Here is a 24932-nt window from a genome sequence, read left to right on the forward strand (position 1 = left end):
CTGGCTCTTATAACATGATATTGTCAACAATTATATACTCAATCATTTCTAATTATTGAATCGATTACTGTAAATTCAGAAATTATTATGTGCATTTATAATTGTGATTTTTGAAGAATGAACAAAAACGCAAGTTTCATTTTTGAAATTTTAGGAAAAGCTACATACAGAAATGTATTTAATATCAGAATGTGAGTTCTTATTATTGCGATACTCAAGTAGTTACATTATGTGTAATAATAAAAACCTCGCAATAATTTTTGAATTTACAGTACATATAACATCAATACTTATATAATATCTTTATTTTACATATAATATAGTCTGGTACAAATTTATATTTTTGACAAACCATCAAAGCTGTGACATTATCAAAGTAATCTTAAATGTAATAAATTCCTTTTTATTTTAAACTTCCCAAATCCTTAATTCTATATTGACATTTGACCCTCAGGGAATTACATAATAAAATACTTCACACCTAACAAAAAATGTAAAAATTACTTTTAATAATTTATCAAGTAAATTATTTTTTAAGCTAGTGTTACATATTTTAGCCAATTGTGATAATAATGTATAGAATTTCACAAATCAATACTCTGACATCTGAAAAATATACTACTAGCCTGTCAACACTGAGGTTGAGAGTTCGAACCCAGCACTAATGGCAGATGCATTCGAGACGACTCCCATCTTATTGAATGGAATAGCCAGTTTTCCTGCTGAAAGACAGAGGTTCTCTCCAGGCATTACAGCTTCCTTAACTGATAAAAATTGACCTCTATATGATATATCAAAGAGTACCTAAAGTGGAGTTTAACACCAATAATCAATCCAATCAATCTAAAATATACTGGTAATTGACAGTTTAACTCACAATGTGGGTTAGATTATTGTAAAGGTAACCTAGCTGTGTCATAGTAACAAAAATTGTGCTATTGAATTTAATCATATGTTTATTCATCAACTTGAAACACTTTTCATCTTGAAATAATTAACTTGATATAGGGGGCAATATTAAGGCCATTATGGCACCCCCTTTCCTCACTTCATGAAAGAATTTTTGTTTTACAAGATTAAAAATTCCTCTTTCAGCTACATAACAGAGCGAAAGGACTAAAGTACTACAAAATTGGACCAGGATATATTTTCAATAAGTGTTGAATGTATCAGTAATATTCCATAATAGGGGACAGGATATAAGTCATGTCACTTTTAATCAAAATGTATTACATCATTCAAATAGCTTAAAAGTCAATTTTAAGTTGTTAAGTTAGTAGTTTTAGGGCTTATACATGTAATAGAAACTAAACAGTACATTACATCATACAAAACTGAATATTACATCCAGGCAAATACTTATTATGTGAGCTTCTTCATTTTTCCTCTTTCTGTCTATTCACGATTATCAAAATCGTTTTGCAGTCCATCCATAGTATTTAAGCAATACATGCATTACTGCCTGGCAAGATATTGAACACATATTGTGGATTCATTATTACTCATTGGATACCAATTTTTGTGGATTTTGTGGGTACAGGCTGAAGTACAGGTGAACAATGAAATTAAATGTTCAATGAATGACACATTTTCTATAGGCTTGTATGCAGACATAGGCAAAACCACGAAAAATTAAGTATCCATGAACAACTAAGTTTTCCTTAATCCATGAAAATTGGTACCCACAAAAATAAGTGAATCCACAGTATCTAATTGTGCCCTGAGGTTGGCTATATTTTTACTGTTTCTTTATTCAACAATAAGAATGTAGGGTTATTTAGGACATTATGTGTTTGATATCTTTGCCAGTTATAGTATGTACCTTTTTTATATGACTCTGCATCTGTGTATTTCAACAAATATGTAAAAAAAATTACCAACAGCTAGCAAAAATAAAAGAAGAATGTGTCTGAGGACACGAATGCCTCCGCTCAAGCTTTGCAATTTTCCAAGTTTAAAAGGGGCATAACTCTAGAACACTGAATGACTCACTGCCTGAATTAAAACTCTGACTGCGTGTTGTGGTTCTTAAATTTGTGTACGAGTGTCATAAAATTTGGAATATACAAACTTGTTAGTGTGCAGAAACTGAAAAATTAGCAATTTTCCGAGTTATAAAGGGGCATAATTTACTCTACAACGGTTAATGACAATGCTAAAATTTAAACTTTGTCTGCAAGTTTTGGTTCTTAGCATTGTGTATGAGTCTCATAAAATTGGGATGAGAGTTAGAGTGCGGAAACGATAATAGGATGGACAGAAAGATGGTCAAGGGTAACATTTAATAGTGGCTCTTAGCATTGTGTATGAGTTTCTTAAAATTTGCATGAGGCAAACTTAAGTTACAGTGCAGAAACAAAAATTTGAAATTTTCCAAAGTTATAAAGGGGCATAATTTACTCTACAACGGTTAATGACAATGCCAAAATTTAAACTTTGTCTGCAAGTTTTGGTTCTTAGCATTGTGTATGAGTCTCATAAAATTGGGATGAGAGTTAGAGTGCGGAAACGATAATAGGATGGACAGAAAGATGGTCAAGGGTAACATTTAATAGTGGCTCTTAGCATTGTGTATGAGTTTCTTAAAATTTGCATGAGGCAAACTTAAGTTACAGTGCAGAAACAAAAATTTGAAATTTTCCAAAGTTATAAAGGGGCATAACTCTAGAACGGTAAATGACTCACTGCCCAATTTCGAAATATGTCTGCAAGTTTTGGTTCTTAGCATTGTGTATGAGTCTCATGAAATAGGGATGAGAGTTAGGGTGTGGAAACGAAAATAGGATGGACAGAACGGTGGTCAAGGGTAACATTTAATGCCCCCTCCACTGTGGCAGGGGCATAAAAATTTAACCCCAAACTGAACTGTCAGTCAGTTGTGTGCTTTTACTAAATTTTGAAGTCTTTACTGTGACATTTAAATGAAGAACGGCAATAAAAGGAAAGTTTCTTTCCATATGGTTTTGTTAAGTAAGTAGGTGTATGGATTTTGTTTTATGAATAAATACATCATATTTCTTTCCTTTCAATGTGTATTATTACCAATCATCCCCTGTACTTGAAAATATATCATACAACTTTTACCTCATAAATCAGTCCATCACCTGAGACAATAACCAAACCTGACCAGTCTTCTAACTTCAATGTCTTGACAACTTCTGAAGCATGGCCAGCATACTCTACAATTGATAGATTTATAAATTTATGTTGTGAAAATTTTACAGTAATGTAATATGAAACTGGTTGAAAATGGAGAAATATAAATTCTAGTCCAGTGAAACTTAACAATTGCTTCAAACCAATTATTGGTTTTAAAGTTATATTAGAGAAACTCAGATGAAAAGTGATAAATATAACATCAACTTTATGAACTGTTTACTTCTGAAATGTATAAAACACAGTACAATGAATGTGAAAAAAAATTAAAAGGCAAGTTTGGAAAAAAGCAGGCAACTTGCAAATAGGAAATCTTTTACAGTTTGTGAAAACATTTAATTGTAAAGGTATGTTTGGAAATAGAAAGCAACTAGCTAATGAGACATTTATTATTATTGAAAACATATTTCCTATGTGTAATTAACTAGAGGCTAAAAGAAATTTTTTCATCCATTACTAAACTATTGTATTCTTCCTACTGGACAAACAATCATGAAAAATGACCTCAATAGAACTATCTTTACAAAGGTTTGGAGTTATAATGGATTGAGTAATTACCATTATTGTCATCTGTCATAAAAAGGTGTAAAAACTTATAAAGAAAATAGTAGTAGCACTAGTTGATCATTTATTACTGGATCATAAAAGTACACATGTCTTTATTGAACAAACATGTATAACCAAGGCCAGTACTATGCTTGTTCCTGACCTGGTTACTCATCTTGCTAGGTTGGGGGAACTAGCTGGTAGCTTTTATATGAATACATGTTAACGCAACACAGATTCAAAGTTCTATATATAATTGTTTATTAATTCAGCATTCAGTATAATTTATTAATCACAATAATCACATAAGTTCATGAGACATAATAAAACATCATGTCTAATTTCAATCCAATACAACTGTCTAAATTCAAGTCTAAAACACAACTGTAAAACACAACTGTCCCTTACTACATGGTCAACCAATATATCTTGTTTTTCATTATTCAATTTACATAACATTAATACTCAATATATTTACTTTACATTATAATGCTAGTTTATCTATTTTCCCAAATATCAAGTCTTTGTGACATAACCTAAATTATCTTAAAAAGTAAGAAATCCCTTTTGTATATATAACACTTCTCTAATCCTTAATTCTCTATTGTCATTTAACCCTCAGGGGATTACATAATAATTTGCTTTACACTTATTTAAAATTGTGAAGATTTATATTAATTATTTATCAAGTAAATTAATTCTTAAGCTAGTGCTAAATATCTTAACTAATACTGAATTATAACAAATCTTTGAATTCTACATTTTGACATTCTTGCATCTAAAATATACTGGTTATACCCTTCCCTTCGTCGCCAAGATTGCTCCTGCAATCTTCAATTAAAATACAAAATGCATCATTAAAAAAAAAAAAAAATAATATTTTACACATATTATATAGCAACAATTTAATTACTGAGTCCTGTCAATAAAATAAAACAATATATTGTGAAACAATTGAATCACTGATTCCTGTCAATAAGATATAACATATATATGAAAAAAAATATTGTGAAAACATTAATTAATTCACTAATTCCTGTAATAAAACATTACTAAATATATATACATGTACATGTTCCTGGATGTGGAATGGTCAAGTTTAGATTGTCCATATCAGGGAAGTTCTCTGAAGTTCACTAATATTGACAAGTCCAACTCTCACATAATTAATGACAATGAGCTCATTGCATACTTCATGAAGTATTTCTAGGTGCATAAAGGGGCATACAAATAGCAATATATAACTGAAATATAAGGTTAATGATATATTATTCATATTGGTCATCAGCTGCAAGTTAAACACATAAGCATTCAAATCATATATTATTATAATGAAAATAATACATATTTAGGCACATACATTGGTATGCAATTATTATATATATATATATAATTAATCTGTTAAGATCTGGAAAAAAAATTGATTCAAATAACATAATAGCAATATAAATGATCTATATCATAACAAGCAAAAATTTAAATAAGCAATATATAAGCGTCTTTTGAACACATATTCAATATAGGCAATAAATGTATTATAACGCAATTTTCACATTTTACACCACTTGTAGTAAAATTAAAGTTACTACTTTTCACGATATTGTTTATACATTGTTAAACATGTCCACCTGGTCCATTTTTCTGTTTAATTGTTCGAGTAATTTTTGTGGATATTATTGTCAATTTTCATCACGCTCGTCTTTCATCTTCATCCTTATTCATGTGAGGTTAATAAAATGTCACTTAAGGTCACAAATCTCTGCTTATAAGTTTTAATATAACATAAATTTTCACTAGCTAAATAAATCATGTCCCTCATTGTCTTTCCAATAATTTTAAAATTCATAAGTTGGTCCACCACTGTTTAGAGGTTACTTCTATGAGTCCACCATTTAACCAATTTTGGGTCCACCATTTCTCTATTTTGTGGGTCCACCATTTCTCCATGCTGTGGGTCCACCATTTCTCCATTTTGCGGGTCCACCATTTCTTCATTTTATGGTCCACCATTTCTTCATTTTGTGGGTATTGGTACTTTACTTCATCAATGTAAGTGCAACCAATAGCATAATCATACATGACACCAAAAAACCCTTATACCTTATTATCTTAAGTTCATTTTAATTTGGGGAATTTTTATTTATCTCTCAAATATTCATTAGAATACCACAATTTTAGGCCAATATATATATTACCTATTTATTAATATCAACATAAATTACATACAACATGTAAGAATTTCTAATTACCTTCCCTTCTTTATATTCTAGCTTAATTCCTATACGTTTGTCTTCTTATTTCTAATTTATCTATATAACAACTGTACGCCAGTTTATTTTTGTACTTCCTATTTAGGTACTCCCTAATTATTTGTTACTCTTCCACTAAAAATATTTAAGTCATAATAAAAAAGACAACAGTTCAAAAATAGTGATGCCTATATACAATGTATGTATAGGGACCACTTGATAGTTCTATTTGTATCATTGATAAAGTACATTTTGTATAATCTGAAGTAAAATTGGTTTAAAGTACATCAGTAGATGTGCCGTTTACCTGCAATATTCAAGGATCTAATAGTAAGAACTACTAATGTAATGAATACATTTGTCCGGCAGGATTAAATTAACAGACACTATAACTTCTGAATATTGTGTACTTTAACCAGAAATTCAGAACAAAAATAACACTTTTCAACGATACAAAAGAATAAGCATTGTCGCATTGATGAATGCTTATAACACTACTTGAATATCTTTAGTTATAACATCTCATCCACTCATCTTCATATTTATCTTGAAAAATTTTAAGAAGTCCTGGGGGACAAGTTTCAAAAGGAACCCATTCTGGATCATAAATATGTCTTTGCTCATAGTGTATGAAACATTTTGGGACATTATTTTCTATTTTAAAATGTGTAATGTGAGAGCCTGTAACAAAGGGAACTAGCTGGTAGCTTTTATATGAATACATGTTAACGCAACACAGATTCAAAGTTCTATATATAATTGTTTATTAATTCAGCATTCAGTATAATTTATTAATCACAATAATCACATAAGTTCATGAGACATAATAAAACATCATGTCTAATTTCAATCCAATACAACTGTCTAAATTCAAGTCTAAAACACAACTGTAAAACACAACTGTCCCTTACTACATGGTCAACCAATATATCTTGTTTTTCATTATTCAATTTACATAACATTAATACTCAATATATTTACTTTACATTATAATGCTAGTTTATCTATTTTCCCAAATATCAAGTCTTTGTGACATAACCTAAATTATCTTAAAAAGTAAGAAATCCCTTTTGTATATATAACACTTCTCTAATCCTTAATTCTCTATTGTCATTTAACCCTCAGGGGATTACATAATAATTTGCTTTACACTTATTTAAAATTGTGAAGATTTATATTAATTATTTATCAAGTAAATTAATTCTTAAGCTAGTGCTAAATATCTTAACTAATACTGAATTATAACAAATCTTTGAATTCTACATTTTGACATTCTTGCATCTAAAATATACTGGTTATACCTATACCAAAAGCAATAATGATGATTATAATTAACATGGAAAGAAGAAATTGCCATCTTAATTTTGAATATGAAAGCTTTGATATTTAAAATAAGTTTACTTTGGAGAATTTTACACATAGTTTTTGAACAAAATAGATATGAGCAGCTGCTGTAACCCAAAAAGATATTTTATACACATTTTAACAAATTTGTGTAATTTACATCTTGTAGCAAAATATCCTTTTAGGGATAGCTGTTGCTTTATGATATCTAAATATTAATGAAAAGATCTCAAAATGATGCTCTTTTGGCAGTTTATGCAGTTTATGCAGTTATGGCACTTAATTCAAAAAGTTTTGAAGCTCTTACGCAAATATGTAAGACGAAATTTTAAAATATAAATACTGATGTATGACAGACTTTTTTCTTATGAACATCTGTAACATGTTTTTAGGTAGATTTATGATATCTTTTATTTTTCAAATTCAAGGGACCAAAAGTGGCCTTATCATACCTTTATTTCCTTTGTGAAATTAATCTGAATTAATGGGACACAACAAGCATTTTTTATCTCATATAAGTGGTTATGAGAGGTCATGACTGAAATTAAGTTCTAGACTTTCTGTGCATCTTCTACTAGGAAAATAAAAATAAATAAAAACTGGTTTTTGCTTTTTTGCCATTAACAGCTCCCCATACATTTTATACAAATTTTAGCTAAAGTGCTAAAGTAGTTTAATCAATGATAAACAACTTGGATGGTTATTTGACCTTGTCCTTATATTTACTACATATTTGTTTATCCAAAGGTGAACAATATATTACATTCAAAACTATTAACCAAGAAGTATATGGAGTGTGAAAATTTAAATATGAATTTCTTTACAATTCTCATCAATTTAATATTACTTGTTTTTTTTAAGTTTAAGAATTGAAAAAAGTAAACAGTGCTTAAATAACATGCTACATTTTTGTATATAAGATGTACAACATCATGTGGTCTCACACAGAATTTAATTATATAAGATGTACAGCATCATGTGGTCTCACACTGAATTTGATTATATAAGATGTACATCATCATGTGGTCTCACACAGAATTTGATTATATAAGATGTACAGTATCATGTGGTCTCTCACAGAATTTGATTATATGAGATGTACAGCATCATGTGGTCTCACACAGAATTTGATTATATAAGATGTACAGCATCAAGTGGTCTCACACTGAATTTGTGATTATATAAGATGTACAGCATCATGTGGTCTCACAAAGAATTTGATTATATAAGATGTACAGCATCATGTGGTCTCACACAGAATTTGATTATATAAGATGTACAGCATCATGTGGTCTCACACTGAATTTGTGATTATATAAATTGTACAGCATAATGTGGTCTCACACAGAATTTGATTATATAAGATGTACAGCATCATGTGGTCTCACACAAAATTTGTGATTATATAAGATGTACAGCATCATGTGGTCTCACACAGAATTTGATTATATAAGATGTACAGCATCATGTGGTCTCACACAGAATTTGATTATATAAGATGTACAGCATCATGTGGTCTCACACAGAATTTGTGATTATATAAGATGTATAGCATCATGTGGTCTCACACAGAATTTGATTATATAAGATGTACAGCATCATGTGGTCTCACACAGAATTTGATTATATAAGATGTACAGCATCAAGTGGTCTCAAACTGAATTTGTGATTATATAAGATGTACAGCATCATGTGGTCTCACAAAGAATTTGATTATATAAGATGTACAGCATCATGTGGTCTCATACTGAATTTGTGATTATATAAGATGTACAGCATCATGTGGTCTCACACAGAATTTGATTATATAAGATGTACAGCATCATGTGGTCTCACACAGAATTTGTGATTATATAAGATGTACAGCATCATGTGGTCTCACACAGAATTTGATTATATAAGATGTACAGCATCATGTGGGTTCACACAGAATTTGATTATATAAGATGTATAGCATCATGTGGTCTCACACAGAATTTGATTATATAAGATGCACAGCATCATGTGGTCTCACACAGAATTTGATTATATAAGATGTACAGCATCAGGTGGTCTCACACAGAATTTGATTATATAAGATGTACAGCATCATGTGGTCTCACACAGAATTTGATTATATAAGATGTACAGCATCATGTGGTCTCACACAGAATTTGATTATATAAGATGTACAGCATCATGTGGTCTCACACAGAATTTGATTATATAAGATGTACAGCATCATGTGGTCTTACACTGAATTTGATTATATAAGATGTTCAGCATCATGTGGTCTCACACTGAATTTGATTATATAAGATGTTCAGCATCATGTGGTCTCACACTGAATTTGATTATATAAGATGTTCAGCATCATGTGGTCTCACACTGAATTCTGCTTATTTAAAGATCATTAATTACAATATCTGTTGTAATTCAGGATTCCAATTATATAAAAAATAAACGTGGATAGTGTCCACATGTGGACACAGATGATGCCCCCGCTTGCATATTATATAGTTATAAAGGGACATAACTGAAGAACGGTAAAAATGACGCTACCCAAATTTAAACTTGATCTGAGTTTTGTGGTAATAAGCATTGTGTGTAAGTCTCATAACATTTGGTTGAGGCTAACTTAAGTAGAGAACAGAAACTAAAAATTCAGCAATTTTTCTATTTGTAAACACGCATAACTCTAGAAGGGTTGTGTATAAGTTTTATAACATTTGGTTGAGACAAACTAAAGTTAGAGAACGGAAACCAAAAATTCAGCAATTTTTATGTTTATAAAGGGACATAACTCAAGAATGGTAAAAGTGTCGCCACCAAATTTTGTACTTAATCTGTATTATGTAGTAATAAGCATTGTGTATAAGTTTCATAACATTTGGTAGAGGCAAACTAAAGTTAGAAAACGGAAACAAAAAATTTGCACTTGATCTTAGTTTTGTGGTAATGAATATTGTGTATAGGTTTTATAATGTTTGGTTGGGGCAAACTTAAGTTACAGAATGGAAACTAAAAATTTTGCAATCTTTCGATTTATAAAGGGGCATTTCTCAATAATGGTTAAAGTGACACTACCCAAATTCAACTTGATCTGTGTTTTATCAGTGGAAGTCAAAATTAAACACTGCATTGTATAAAGCATTGATTGTAGTCGATTCAACTATAATCATGGACAAAGGAAGATAACTCCAATTTTACAAATTACTTGATATTTAGAAGAAAATAAAAATTTTGCAATTTTTTTTCCATTTATAAAGGGGCATAACTCTAAAACGGTTAAAGTGACGCCACCAAAATTCAAACTTGATCTGTGTTTTGTGGTAATTGGCATTGTGTATAAGTTTCATAACATTTGGTTGAGGTAAATTCAAGTTAGAGAACGGAAACCAATTTTGGGACGTACGTACGTACAGACGGACAAGGGTAAAACTTAATGCCCCCACCGCTACAACAGGGGCATAAAAACCAGAAAAAGCATGCCAATTTGTTATATTAAATTTATTCGACTTTAATTTTATAGTTTGATTGTATGTAAGAAGATATCTATTGTATCACATTTGATAAAAACATTGACATTGAAGAAGGTCATTTGTTGAGCCGAAATACAATTTTATTACATCTAATCTTTCTGTATAATTATTTTATATCAGTATGGCTGCTCAAATCATGAGACTTTTATATATATAATATAATACATGTATAAATATTTATATATATATGTGGTAAAAATTCAAATCATTTCATTGTTTAGTTCTCAAGAGTATAAAAAAGAAATAGCACATTTGTCAAAGCTCTTTGAAGACAGGCAGAATTACACTGAACTTAATAATTATCTTTATTGTTTATAATTCATAAACCTGATAGTTTGTACCATCATTGCCTGTTAATAAAGGTGCAAAAACCTAATAAATGAACAGTAGTAGCATTAATTAATTATTTATTACAAGATTCAAAATGTAATTGCTACATACAAACACATGATGATTATTGGAAAGAAAAAATTCCAATCTTCAGATGCCAAATATGAAAGCTTTGATAATTCAGAGGTTGAAAAATTATAATTTCATGATATACTTTATGAGGAATCAGAAGAAAGACTTTATAAGTTATTTATGATATTGTTTTAATTACAAATCCATAGAGAACAAAGTATATATTTTGTTTGTAAATGGACATCTGTCATTCTAATCAGCAGTAACAGTCAGACATTTGGTATTATATCTAATTATTTAAACATGCAGCATATTCCTCAAATTTATCGCTACCTAGTTTTAAGTTTTGTTAACCTTAAAGTGTTTCATTCTAGTTTTTAAAACCTTGCATTTTAAATTGTGAAAGTTTGACTATCATCAGTGAATAAATATCCTTATCAACACTATATTGTGGTAGAATTTATATTTGTAATACTATCCTCCACTTGCAAGAATTTCCTTCTGTTTTTTTAGTCTTTAAATTCAAATATTTTGTTTAAGGATGCTGCTTAAACGGTAGTTTCCTGTAATTAGTATTATGTCCATAATATCAATGAATGCCTTATAATGTCAGAAGAGGGCATATTTATATAGATGAGTTTGTAGCATTATAAACACAAAAACGTCTTGATTGTGTCAAACAAAAGCTAACATTGAACACTGAGCAACAGTGTCAATATGAAACAAAACCAGTTTACAAACATTACTTTTAACATGGGCTTAAGCACAAATTAACACCTACTTTTGACTTTATAATAAGGATGTTCACTAATCTTGTTTTAGACTTTTGGTCAGATATTCAGAATCCTCTGGTTTTACCAATGTAGTGCCATTAAAATTTGGGCTTGATAACCCCTACTTTTCTTTTCATAATTTTATTATGGTACATATAGTTTAAAAAGCCGTTTTTGAAATCTTTTTAAATCCTTGTTATTTTTTCAGTTTTTAAAAGAAAAAAGGTGTTAATGTTAAATGTACGAAAAATCTAGAGAGAATCATTTCTCACCAAATTTTCAGTGACTTACATCTCAAAAACAAGGACATGGACCTTTCATTTTTTTTAGCTGGTTTAATTCAGTTATTCATATACTATCAATTTATAGTGCTAGTCTTTAAAAAAAACTTGTAATTTTATTTTGAAAAAGAGTAACGAACTTATTATACTCACAAAGAAATTGGTGAAACTATTTTGAATAAGACATAAAAATATAATTTTTATCTCTTTTATTTATAGGCAATAAGATAGGCCTTGGTTGAAGTTAAGTTCTAAATTTTCTGTACATAATCTTGCATTATTCATACCTTTGAGTCTCATTTATTTTAAACAAATTCTAGTGAAGTCAAAAAGTAGATTGTAATCAAAGACATAAAACTTTGATGGTTACATTTTTTTATCTTTATTTACTTTATAATTGCTTATCTAAATGTGAATATTGACCATCATGTTACATTTAAATCTAACCAAAATGTATCTGGAGAGTGAAAATTTAAATACTGTGGATTCATTATTACTTATATGATACCTGTTTTCGTGGATTTGTTAGGTTAAGGTGAACCACGAAATAAATTTTCATCGAAGTACAAATTTTCTATAAGCTTGTATGCAGATTTTTGCAAAACCATGAAAATTCAATTTTTCCTCCATCCACAAAAATTGGTACACAAGGATATAAATAATATCTTTATTGTCATATAAATATAATTAGTTTATGTCAAAAAAAAAATGCTCCGCAGGGCGCAGCTTGATACGACCGCAGAGGTCGAACCCTGAACAGTTGGGGCAAGTATGGACACAACATTCAAGCTTGATACAGCTTTGCATTTGGATTGTGATTAAATATTTGACACAGCATAGGTTTCTGACACAGAATGAATGTGGTCTATGAACTTAAAAATTTTAAATTGGACATTCACCTATTATGGTCCAATATCCAAAATCTAAATACATGGTTAGATTCAGCATATCAAAGAACCCCAAGAATTCAATTTTTGATGAAATCAAACAAAGTTTAATTTTGGACCCTTTTGACCTCAATGTGGACAAAGTTGATAATGGGGCCCAAAAATCAAAAATCTAAATACATGGTTAGATTCAGCATATCAAAGAACCCCATATATTCAATTTTTGTTGAAATCAAACAAAGTTTAATTTTGGACCCCGATTTGGACCAACTTGAAAACTGGGCCCATAATCAAAAATCTAAATACATGTTTAGATTCAGCATATCAAAGAACCCTAAGAATTCAATTTTTGTTAAAATCAAACTAAGTTTAATTTTGGACCCTTTGGACCTTAATGTAGACCAATTTGAAAACGGATCCAAAAATTAAGAATCTAAATACATGGTTAGATTCGGCATATCAAAGAACCCCAATAATTCAATTTTTGATGAAATCAAACAAAGTTTAATTTTGGACCCTTTGGACCTCAATGTGGACCAATTTAAAAACGGGGCCCAAAATCCAAAAACTAAATACACGGTTAGATTCAGCATATTAAAGTACCCCAAGAATTCAAGAATAAAACCCCATTGAAATTGGTCAAGAAATAAACAATTTATACGAAGTATCTTCTTTTGCACAATACTGTGCAATTAAATATTTCTTGCTATTGCGCAATACTGTACAATTGACAATTTCTTGCTATTGCGCAATATTGTGCTATTGCATATTTCTTGCTATTGCCCAATACTGTGCAATTGAAGATTTCTTGCTATTGCGCAATACAGTGCAATTGAAGATTTCTTGCTATTGTGCAATACTGTGCAATTGAAAATTTCTTGCTATTGCACAATACTTATTATATAATAATTTACACATCCTGTTTGGTGTGTATCTCCTACCATATCATTATTATTTGCTTTTAAATATAAATCAGAAATAACCAACTTAAAATTGAAAATTTTAAAAGAAAAAAAAAAGGAAAAAAAGAAACCCCCCCCCCCTCCAAATTTTTTGAACCCCCTTATGATTAATCACCCCCAAACTCAATCCCAGCCTTCCCTTTGTGGTATGGTACCTTGCAGTACAATTTCAGAGAGATCCATACACTTGAACACAAGTTATTGTCTGGAAACTAGAAAAATGTGTTTTTTGGCCCCTTTTTGGCCCCAAATTCCTAAACGTTTCGGCAATTACCCCCAAACTCAATTCCAGCTTTCCCTTTGTGATATGGAACCTTGTAGTACAATTTCAGAAATATCCATACACTTACACACAAGTTATTGTCATGAAACTAGAAAAATACTTGTTTTTTGCCCCTTTTTTGGCCCCTAATTCCAAAAATTTTGAGGCAAGTACCCCCAAAATCAATCCCAGCATTCCTGTTGTGATATGGAACCTTGTGGTACAATGTCAGAGAGATCCATACACTAACACACAAGGTATGTCTGGAAGTTACAAAAATGCTTATTTTTGGCCCCTTTTTGGCCCCTTATTCCTTTACTGTTGGTACCATAACCCCCAAAATCAATCCCAACCTTCCTTTTGTGGTATTGAACCTTGTGGCAAAATTTCATAGAGATCCATTCACTTAAACTAAAGTTAGAGTGCGAAAACCAATGTGTCTTCGGACGACGCCGGACGACGACGACAACGATGACGCCAACGTCATACCAATATACGACCACAAAAATTTTTTTTGCAGTCGTATAAAAAAGAGAAACAAACATAATATAGCAAAAAAATAACAATTCTAAAAGAAATGAACACATGGAAAAAAATTATAAGACTAGTACTTCTGCCCTAAGTTCTAATGACTGTTTTATAAAGGAGCCAATACTTTTAACATATTTCATGATAGAGGGGTTCAGCATTTCTTTCACTTTTTGTTAAATAAATCCATATGTCACATATCTATAAAATGTTAATCAGTCTTCATTTTCATATGTCTTTTTTAAAAGTAAACAACAAAAAACTGATATAGTCATGCAGTCAGACAATAATACATATTCTTTGTAAATAAATTGTATAGAATGTGGAATGGTAGGAAAAGGGGTACCCCACATGACGAATGAGGGTAAAATATTTGTTAAAATAACGTTAAAGATAAACATTTTACTTCATTTGATGTTAATGGTAGCTACAAAATGAAACTTGACAAATGACGATGAAAAAATTAAGGCTCATTTGACGCTAACAGGCGTTTAACACTTGACGATAAAGGACAGTCCTATCCTCATGTGGTCTCACACTGTCTTTCATTCATATCTTTTCGTACATAAATTGTACAGAAGTTAAATGTTACGTCAAAATTTCCATTCCCTGACAAACTAAAAGATATGCAGTCACTAGTCTTTACTTCTATATGATATATAATGTACAGAGAAAAAAGAAACAGATATACTAACACGTAATATTTGTTTATAATGCCATTAGAGTCACCATGCACCGTAAATGTACCTACCTTATTTTAAGCATTAAACAGGACAAATCTATGCATTTTTAAAAATAATCATCGTTCATTTTAATGTCCTCTTGATAGTCCACTTTCAAGTTATGTCAAATTGTGTATTAATTAGGATGAAATGAAAGAAAAAATATCTAATTGTAGGATTAAAAACAATACATGTACAGTGTACTTTGAAAGTATATAATTTACTTGTACACATTATACAAAACAGGACAGAAATCATGTTTCTACCCATTTCTAAAATTTGCACAAGTATGATTTTCTTTTTGAAATCAGTGAAGTACCTGTATACTGAATATTTCTAATGTTAGTAAGCGTTATACTAGTGTATTTCTTCAGATGACAGATAAAATGATAAGTCCAATCTCCTCAACTGTAACAGGTTTATACATGTACATGTAGCAAGTGTATATAAGGCATGGATTTAATAAAATTATTGAACTAAATGAAGTCCTGAAATATTTGAAGACCTCCTTAATTTGAATGCAGGATATATACATAACATCATTGAGGACCTCCATAAACAAATTTCAGGATATCCTGAGGCCAAAAGTAAAATTTAGATTGATTGTTGTTTGCCTACCTACCAACTTAAAAAGCAGCCTACCCAAAAAGATTTATTCCTGCTCTAATGTCTTTTTTTTTTCTTGTGTAAAACATGCAATTTATGTTGTTGGCCAAAAATAAAATCCATACCTACCTACCCAACCCTGTAAGGCATGGGTAGGAAACATCAAACAAAGAATTTTTTTAAGGGTAGACTGAAATATTTCAGGACCTCCACAAGTGATCTGTCAAATTGCTTAATTTCATGACTGAGGTCCTTAAATATTTCAGGATATCCTGAAATCAATTATGGAGGCCCTCAATGATTTATGGATAAATCCTGAATTCAAATTAAGGCGGTCCAAAATATTTCAGGACCTCCTTAAATACAATAATTTTGACTTAATCCTTTGTCATATCTCCAAATTTGCTTCCTTATCAAAATGGAAATTATACATTGTACACCATAAATGCTGAATCATGAACTTCTCACCTGTAATAAGTACTTTGTAATCAATATCAGCATCATCCAACATAGGTTTAACAGTGCTCTCAAAGATCTGTTGTGCTTTTCCAGGTCCACTATGTGGATTAATAAGGACTAATACTGTAGGGCTTGGAGGTAGCATACAAAATTCCACTTCTGAAACAGAAACAGTTATTGTTTAAGATAAATGCTTTTCATCTGATAAACTTTAATTGAAATAAAGAAATCTATGCAAGATGAAATTGGGCTTATGGCATAATTCCATATTATGACTGGTGCATCTTAATAACAAGAAAAAGGGGGAGGAGGTCAACAACCAATTATTACTTGTACAAATACACAACAAATGGATAATGTTATGGTATGTTTGGTTATTTCTTATATTAAATATCAGTCCATATCAATGAATTTTTCTGTGCTGAATTATTTATCAATTGATTGACTGTCTTTTCAAATTTAAAGACATTTTCTGAGCATTTCACAGGGAAATTTCACATGAATTGAGATTCATGTGAATTTCACCTCAAAAGAGCTTTATACATGAAACTCACTGATTTCATGCGAGTTTCACATGAATTTGATGTAAAAATCACTAGAACTTTTTCACGTGAAATTCAAATAACATCTAAATTTTCAAATTAAAGTTTTTCAAATAATATCTAAATTTTCAAATTAAAATTAAAGTATCATTTTTTTTTTCTTGGTAAAGTTCATGTGAAATTCAGTCGAAAATTTCATGTGAGATTCACATATATGTATAAGACCATTTGAGGTGAATTTAACGTAAAAATTGAAATCAAGTACTGACAGTGTTTTTTATTGTATTAGAATTTATCTAGTAAGGGTTAGACAGTGTCGTTAGCAATGGGTTTTGCTCATTGTCAGTCTGCACCAAAATCTTACTAACTACTAGTCCGAAGACCAATATTCTGACATTTACCTATGTGACTAAACAAAGTTTTGCAAATTCTTACTCGTATGAATAAAATTTAACTAAAATTGAGAATTGAAATGGGGAATATGTCTAAGAGACAACAACCCGACCAAAGAGCAGATAACAGCCGAAGGCCACCAATGGGTCTTCAACGCAGCGAGAAAATCCCGCACCCGGATGCGGGCCTCAGCTGGCCCCTAAATAAAAAATGTGTACTAGTTCAGTGAAAATGGATGTCATACTAAATCCAAAACATATAAATGAACTAAAACAAGCATTCTGAGAGTATTGCATAGCAATACATAATCCCCTACCAGTTAAGAATTCATTGTACTGGAACAAAATGCTAACTTGATTTATAACTTGTCATGGTGTTAAAATACATAACAAATATAAAGTCAATATCTTCAAGCATGACAAAAAAAGTGTTGAAAACTGATTATTTGAGAGAATTTTCTAAGTCCAAGGACCATAACTCTGCACAAATTCATCAGACCAGAACAAAATCAACTTGATCTGTAACTTGTCATGATAAACCTATATACAAATTATCAAATCAATATCTTCATGCATGACGAAAAAAAAGTGTTGAAAACTGATTATTTGAGTGAATTTTCTAAGTCCAAGGACCATAACTCTGTACAAAATCATCAGACCGGAACAATATTTGAACTTGATCTGTAACTTGTCATGATAAAACTATATACCAATTATTAAATCAAAACCTTCAAGCATGACAAAAAAAAGTGTGGAAAACTGATTATTTGAGTGCATTTTCTAAGTCCAAGGACCATAACTCTGCACAAAATCATCAGACCGGAACAAAATTCGAACTTGATCTGTAACTTGTCATGATGAAACTATTTAATAAATATCAAATCAATATCTTCAAGCACAAAGAAAAAAGTATGGAAAAATGATTTGCCAGACTGACAGATGGACAGACAGACAGACAGACAGACAGACAGACAGACAGACAGAATGGGACTAATAAAAAACATACAAGACTAACAAAGGCCTGAGGCTCCTGACTTGGGGCAGGCGCAAAAATGCAGCGGGGTTAAACATGTTTTGTGAGATTTCAACCCTCCCCCTATACCTCTAGCCTCTTGGGCATCAGACTAATGGCTAACAGTGTAGACTGCATTGTTGTAGGCCGTATGGTAATCTATAGTTGTTAACTTCTATCTTACTTAATTTTGGTCTGTGGTGAAGAGTTGTCCCATTGGCAATCATAATCACATCTTCTTATTTCTATACAGACAGAAGAAGGGGATCAAATAGCCAGAAGATGATCAGTTACAACATGGCATAGAGTTATAATTCTATGTTTAACAATTAAACGTACATGTAGTTGTTTATTTATCAGATCTATTTTCTTAAAGTATGAACAGTTATTTAAACTTCAAAATAACAAGAAGAATATATCTATAAATTCAATTCGTATTAATTGATTAATCATTTGTTTATCTTCCAACTTGCCAAATATATCATGCATATTCAGGTCAAGAATAAATTATTCAATTTTGAATGATCTACAAAATGGGTTGAAAGGGATGAAGGGTGTCAAGTTTGACAAAAAAGGTCACTTTGGTAGGAGCAGAAATTTTGCCTTGCATTAGTTCGCCATATCAATACATGGAAATTCATTCCTATGCCTAAATAAATTTCAGTAAAAGTTACTTCCTTCTGTTAAACTGAATAAAAAATCTTATGTCATCAACTTATAAGGGCATACAATACAGTACCAGGGGCAGAATAATAAAGTATCCAAATTTAACTTGTAGTTTTTTGCAACCTGGCTAATGATAAGCACCCAATATTCCTGGATATGCCATTAACATTATTAAATCTGTTATGTGAATCAAATTTAAAAGCACTAATTGCAAAGGAAAATGATAATTGCTTTATATTTAATCAAGTGAAATCTACTGATGGTGCAAAAAAAAAATTAATCTAATGAAATCCGATTCCAATTTATGACAGCAATTCTATAAGAGCCTTTTGATGTACATGTACAATGAGAATAACTGCATTCAGACGTTGCATTCAGAATACACTGCGATCTAATTTAGTGCCAAAAAAGGAAATGGGATCTCTAGCATCAATGGTACATGAATATTTTTTTCTGTATGCATTTGTTGTGGCACGAAAATTGCCTAATTGCCTTTCGATTACTAATAATTGTATGTTTTCACAAAAAAAAACATATTGCAATTTCCACCTTTATTATTGCCCTTACTTAAAATACCTATAAACTAATGAACACTTAGTAAAAAAACAAACTATTGAAAATATCTTTCCATTTAAAATAAGTTTTGAAATATGTCAGATTTTTTTGGTTTTATTTCCTGAAACAGAAATGAAAATGAAAGTGATAAAACCATAATAATTAGAAACAAATATTTCTTTACAGATAGATTATCCATTTAATTATCTGGAATCATATAGGATCAATAATGAATAAAATGCTTCGCTGGGGCGCAGCTTGATACGACCGCAGAGGTCGAACCCTGAACAGTTGGGGCAAGTATGGACACAACATTCAAGCTTGATACAGCTCTGAATTTGGATTGTTATTAAATATTTGACACAGCATAGGTTTCTGACACAGAAAGAATGTGGTCTAAGAACTTGAATTTTTTTAATTTACCTATTATGGTCCAATGTCCAAAATCAAAATACATGGTTAGATTCAGCATATCAAAGAACCCCATATATTCAATTTTTGTTAAAATCAAACAAAGTTTAATTTTGGACCCCAACTTGGACAAACTTGAAAACTGGGCCCATAATCAAAAATCTAAACACATGTTTAGATTCAGCATATCAAATAACCCCAAGAATTCAATTTTTGCTAAAATCAAACTAAGTTTAATTTTGGACCCTTTGGACCTTAATGTAGACCAATTTAAAAAACGGGACTTAAAATTAAAAATCTAAATACACGGTTAGATTTGGAATATCAAAGAACCCCAATAATTCAATTTTTGATGAAATCAAACAAAGTTTAATTTTGGACCCTTTTGACCTCAATATGAACCAATTTGATAGCGGGGCCCACAAATAAAAAATCTAAATTCATGGTTAGATTCAGCATATCAAAGAACCCCATATATTAAATTTTTGTTGAAATCAAAAAAAGTTTAATTTTGGACCCCAACTTGGACCAACTTAAAACTGGGCCCATAATCAAAAATCTAAACACATGTTTAGATTCAGCATATCAAAGAACCCCAAGAATTCAATTTTTGTTAAAATCAAACTAAGTTTAATTTTGGACCCTTTGGACCTCAATGAAGACCAATTTAAAAAACGGGACCCAAATTAAAAATCTAAAAACACGGTTAGATTTGGCATATCAAAGAACCCCAATAATTCAATTTTTGATGAAATCAAACAAAGTTTAATTTTGGACCCTTTTGACCTCAATGTGGACAAAGTTGATAATGGGGTCCACAAATAAAAAATCTAGATACATGGTTAGATTCAGCATATCAAGGAACCCCATATATTCAATTTTTGTTGAAATCAAACAAAGTTTAATTTTGGACCCCAATTTGGACCAACTTGAAAACTGGGCCCATAATCAAAAATCTAAATACATGTTTAGATTCAGCATATCAAAGAACCCCATATATTCAATTTTTGTTGAAATCAAACAAAGTTTAAATACTGGACCCTATCTTGGACCAACTTGAAAACTGGGCCCATAATCAAAAATCTAAACACATGTTTAGATTCAGCATATCAAAGAACCCCAAGAATTCAATTTTTGTTAAAATCAAACTAAGTTTAATTTTGGACCCTTTGGACCTTAATGTAGACCAATTTAAAAAACAGGACCCAAAATTAAAAATCTAAATACACGGTTAGATTTGGAATATCAAAGAACCCCAATAATTCAATTTTAGATGAAATCAAACAAAGTTTAATTTTGGACCCTTTTGACCTCAATATGAACCAATTTGATAACGGGGTCCACAAATAAAAAATCTAAATACATGGTTAGATTCAGCATATCAAGGAACCCCATATATTCAATTTTTGTTGAAATCAAACAAAGTTTAATTTTGGACCCCAATTTGGACCAACTTGAAAACTGGGCCAAAAATCAAAAATCTAAATACATGTTTAGATTCAGCATATCAAAGAACCTCATATATTCAATTTTTGCTAAAATCAAACAAAGTTTAATTTTGGACCCTTTGGACCTTAATGTAGACCAATTTGAAAACTGGACCCAAAATTAAAAATCTAAATACACTGTTGGATTCGGCATAACAAAGAAATAAATGTGATCAATGATTTTACAAATCTAATGCACCATACTGTGCAATTAAAGATTTCTTCTTGAAATTTTTCAATATTTGAAATTTGAAAAAAAAATAATATTTGAAGAATAATTTTTTTAATTTCTGAAATCTGAAATGAGAAAAAATTGACCCCCCACAATTTCTTTTTATCCCCCCCCCCCCTTTTTTCCCCAAAAAAATTCTTTCCCTCAAGATATGGTCATAATCTCAATTCAAATTTCCAATGGAGTTGGCAACCATAATTACCCATTTAAATTTACCATAGTGCTAACTTAATCTATTTTAAAAATATAGTGTCAAATCTTTCATATGGATTTTTTTGTAAAAAAAAAAGATGCAACATTTGCAGATATTTTTACTGGTCTTCCTTTATAAATATGCATTTCTTTAAACATAATTTAAAAGCAGTGTAAGGGAAGTAACCAAAACGTTGTATTTGGATTACCTCCCTTACACTGTTTTAAATTATCTTTATTGTTCATTAACCATTACTTTATACATAATTTAAAAGCAGTGTAAGGGAGATAATTTCAATGATGTATTTGATTTATCTCCCTTACACTGCTTTAAATTATGTTTTGTACTAAAGTATTTGTCCATTAACCAGGACAACCTTGTTTTTCCCCCTTTTTTGCCCCTTATTTCTAAACGGTTTGAGCCATAACCCCTAAAAGCAAATCCTAACCATCCCTTTGTGGTATGGAAACTTGTAGTATAATTTCAGAGAGATCCATACACCGTTCCACAGTTATTGTCTGGAAACTAGAAAATGCTTATTTTTGGCCCCTAATTCCTTAACTGTTGGTACCATAACCCCCAAAATCAATCCCAACCTTCCTTTTGTGGTATTTAACCTTATGGTCAAATTTCAAAAAGATCCATTTACTTAAACTAAAGTTAGAGTGCGAAAACCAATGTGTATTCGGACGACGACGCTGGATGACGACGACGACGCCAACGTCATACCAATATACGACCACAAAATTTTTTTGCGGTCGTATAAAAATGAATAACCCTATAAAATTTTGAGTTCCAAAATTAATTCTGTGGAATGATTCATTGACATTACAATTTGAACTTTAATATTTTGGGAACATTTAAATGATGTGATTTTAACCATTTATGGATTAGAAAGGTCGGGTTGAACATGAAACAACATTGTAAAATCACATGAATTACAAGGTTAAAAAAAATTGTAATAATATTTGTTTGTAATTGTGATTTTGATTGGACTCCTTCATATATTGAGAGGGGGTAAAATTATGATGGAATGCCATGCACAAATGTATATGATATTTTCACTTCGCTAAAAAATCTTTTAAGGTTGTATGGGAGTCTTCTTCTATTTTGGACTGCAAAATAGCAAAACACAATAGGTCTAAATTTTCAATCATGTCAGCAAATTTAGATTTTTCATTGAAATGAACAATTTCATGTGATTTTATCTTATGATATAATTACTAAGATTTTTACATAGGTAGAACACTTTTGCCTGATCTAAATTTTTTCCCCTTCATTTTAGCAATTACAATGTATAAAGGGGAGGTAACTCAGAAATTGTACAATTTATAAGGAATTTACAGAGCTTTCTTCTCATACTTAATTTCAAAATGTTATCATTTAGTTAACGTTCTATTCACATAATGGTGCATTTTCTCTGTATATTCCATACAAAATGTGTCAATTTTACAACCTGTAGTTTGAAAATAAGTTTGGTGACCTATCATCTTCATGATAGTTTTGTACATCACAATATACAACATGTACATGTAGACTTAAATTTGGCAAAGTATGAAGAAATTCTATAATTTTTCATTTATACTCCCATCAGCAAATTCATTAAAATAGGAAATTACAGTCGCAAATATCCTTTACTGTATGCGCTCAACTGTAACTCGAAAACTTAATTTGCGACAGTAACATCAACAATTGAAATCAGCATATATATAAATTAAATATGAAAATTATTCCTTCAAAGCATTAGATACAGAAACAAGGGCAAATAATAATGAACTACATTTATTTTGTTGTTTTCACAACATTGCCAATGATGATCATCCAAAATTCTCAGAAAAATCATTCAAGTGAGCCTGCATGCTCATCTCATCAACTTGGTTATGTGAATTTGAGGGTAATTGCAAAGGAAAAAGAACATGTTGTATATTTGAGGAGACAACTATGACGGCATACATTTCAAGGCAAATGAAGACTTTTCTACCATCAATAAATTTGTATACATAATGTACATGTATGACAGTAATTCCTAATTAAAGCGATTGAGTATACAGCAGGAATTGCTGCATGACAATGTTGCATTAAAAATAGTACACTACGATGTAATTTAGCGGTAAACAAAAATGGGATGTCGGGCATTAAAAACTGGTTATCTATTACAACATGTACTAAGTAAAACATGAGCAAATGGACCCCTATCTTTTTCTTTTGCAATCCACTATGGACTGCGTCAGGAGTGTTATATCGAAATTGCAAGAAAAAAATCAATGGTAGAATTTTTTCTATATACATTTCTATTGGCAAGAAAATTTTGATAGCTTTTTATTCCCAATAATTGTATGATTTCACAAATTGTTTATCATGTTCAGTCTTTAATCTTTTGGACTTTATTCAAGGCCTATAAATCAAGGAAAACTTTGCGTAAATCAGGGTGCAAAATCTCTTTCCTTTTCAAGGTTGTGAAAGTTTTAACAGAATGTATTTGAAAATGAAATTTGTGTTTTTACATGAAACATGCAAATTTCAAACTGAAATATCTCAAACAGGGATGAGTCATGAGTGTTCTTGGTATATTTGAATAGTGCACATCAATATTTACTCTATGTCAAAATTTTAGGGAAAAAACAAGAGACTTTTTCTGTATCATATGCCTTTTAAAGTATCAAATGAATGGCACTCGTATAGCTAATCTTCATCTTGACCGTTGCTGGGTGATCTCTAATATGTAAATATAAGTGTTCAAACTA

General features: G+C 30.5%; 1 protein-coding gene across 1 annotated transcript in view; it reads right to left on the reverse strand.

Annotated features, from left to right (window-relative positions):
* Positions 1-24932, reverse strand: part of LOC127709247 (sphingosine kinase 1-like) — a 32290-nt gene that overhangs the window by 6842 nt on the left and 516 nt on the right. The window contains exons 2-3 of the mRNA XM_052214668.1: positions 16708-16857; positions 3085-3179 (exon numbers count right to left, since the gene is read on the reverse strand). Of these exons, the coding sequence (XP_052070628.1) occupies positions 3085-3179; positions 16708-16857 (245 nt within the window). The remainder of the gene's footprint in view (positions 1-3084; positions 3180-16707; positions 16858-24932) is intronic.

This window comes from Mytilus californianus, unplaced genomic scaffold (assembly GCF_021869535.1).
Source record: "Mytilus californianus isolate M0D057914Y unplaced genomic scaffold, xbMytCali1.0.p SCAF_7, whole genome shotgun sequence".
NCBI lineage: Eukaryota > Metazoa > Mollusca > Bivalvia > Mytilida > Mytilidae > Mytilus > Mytilus californianus.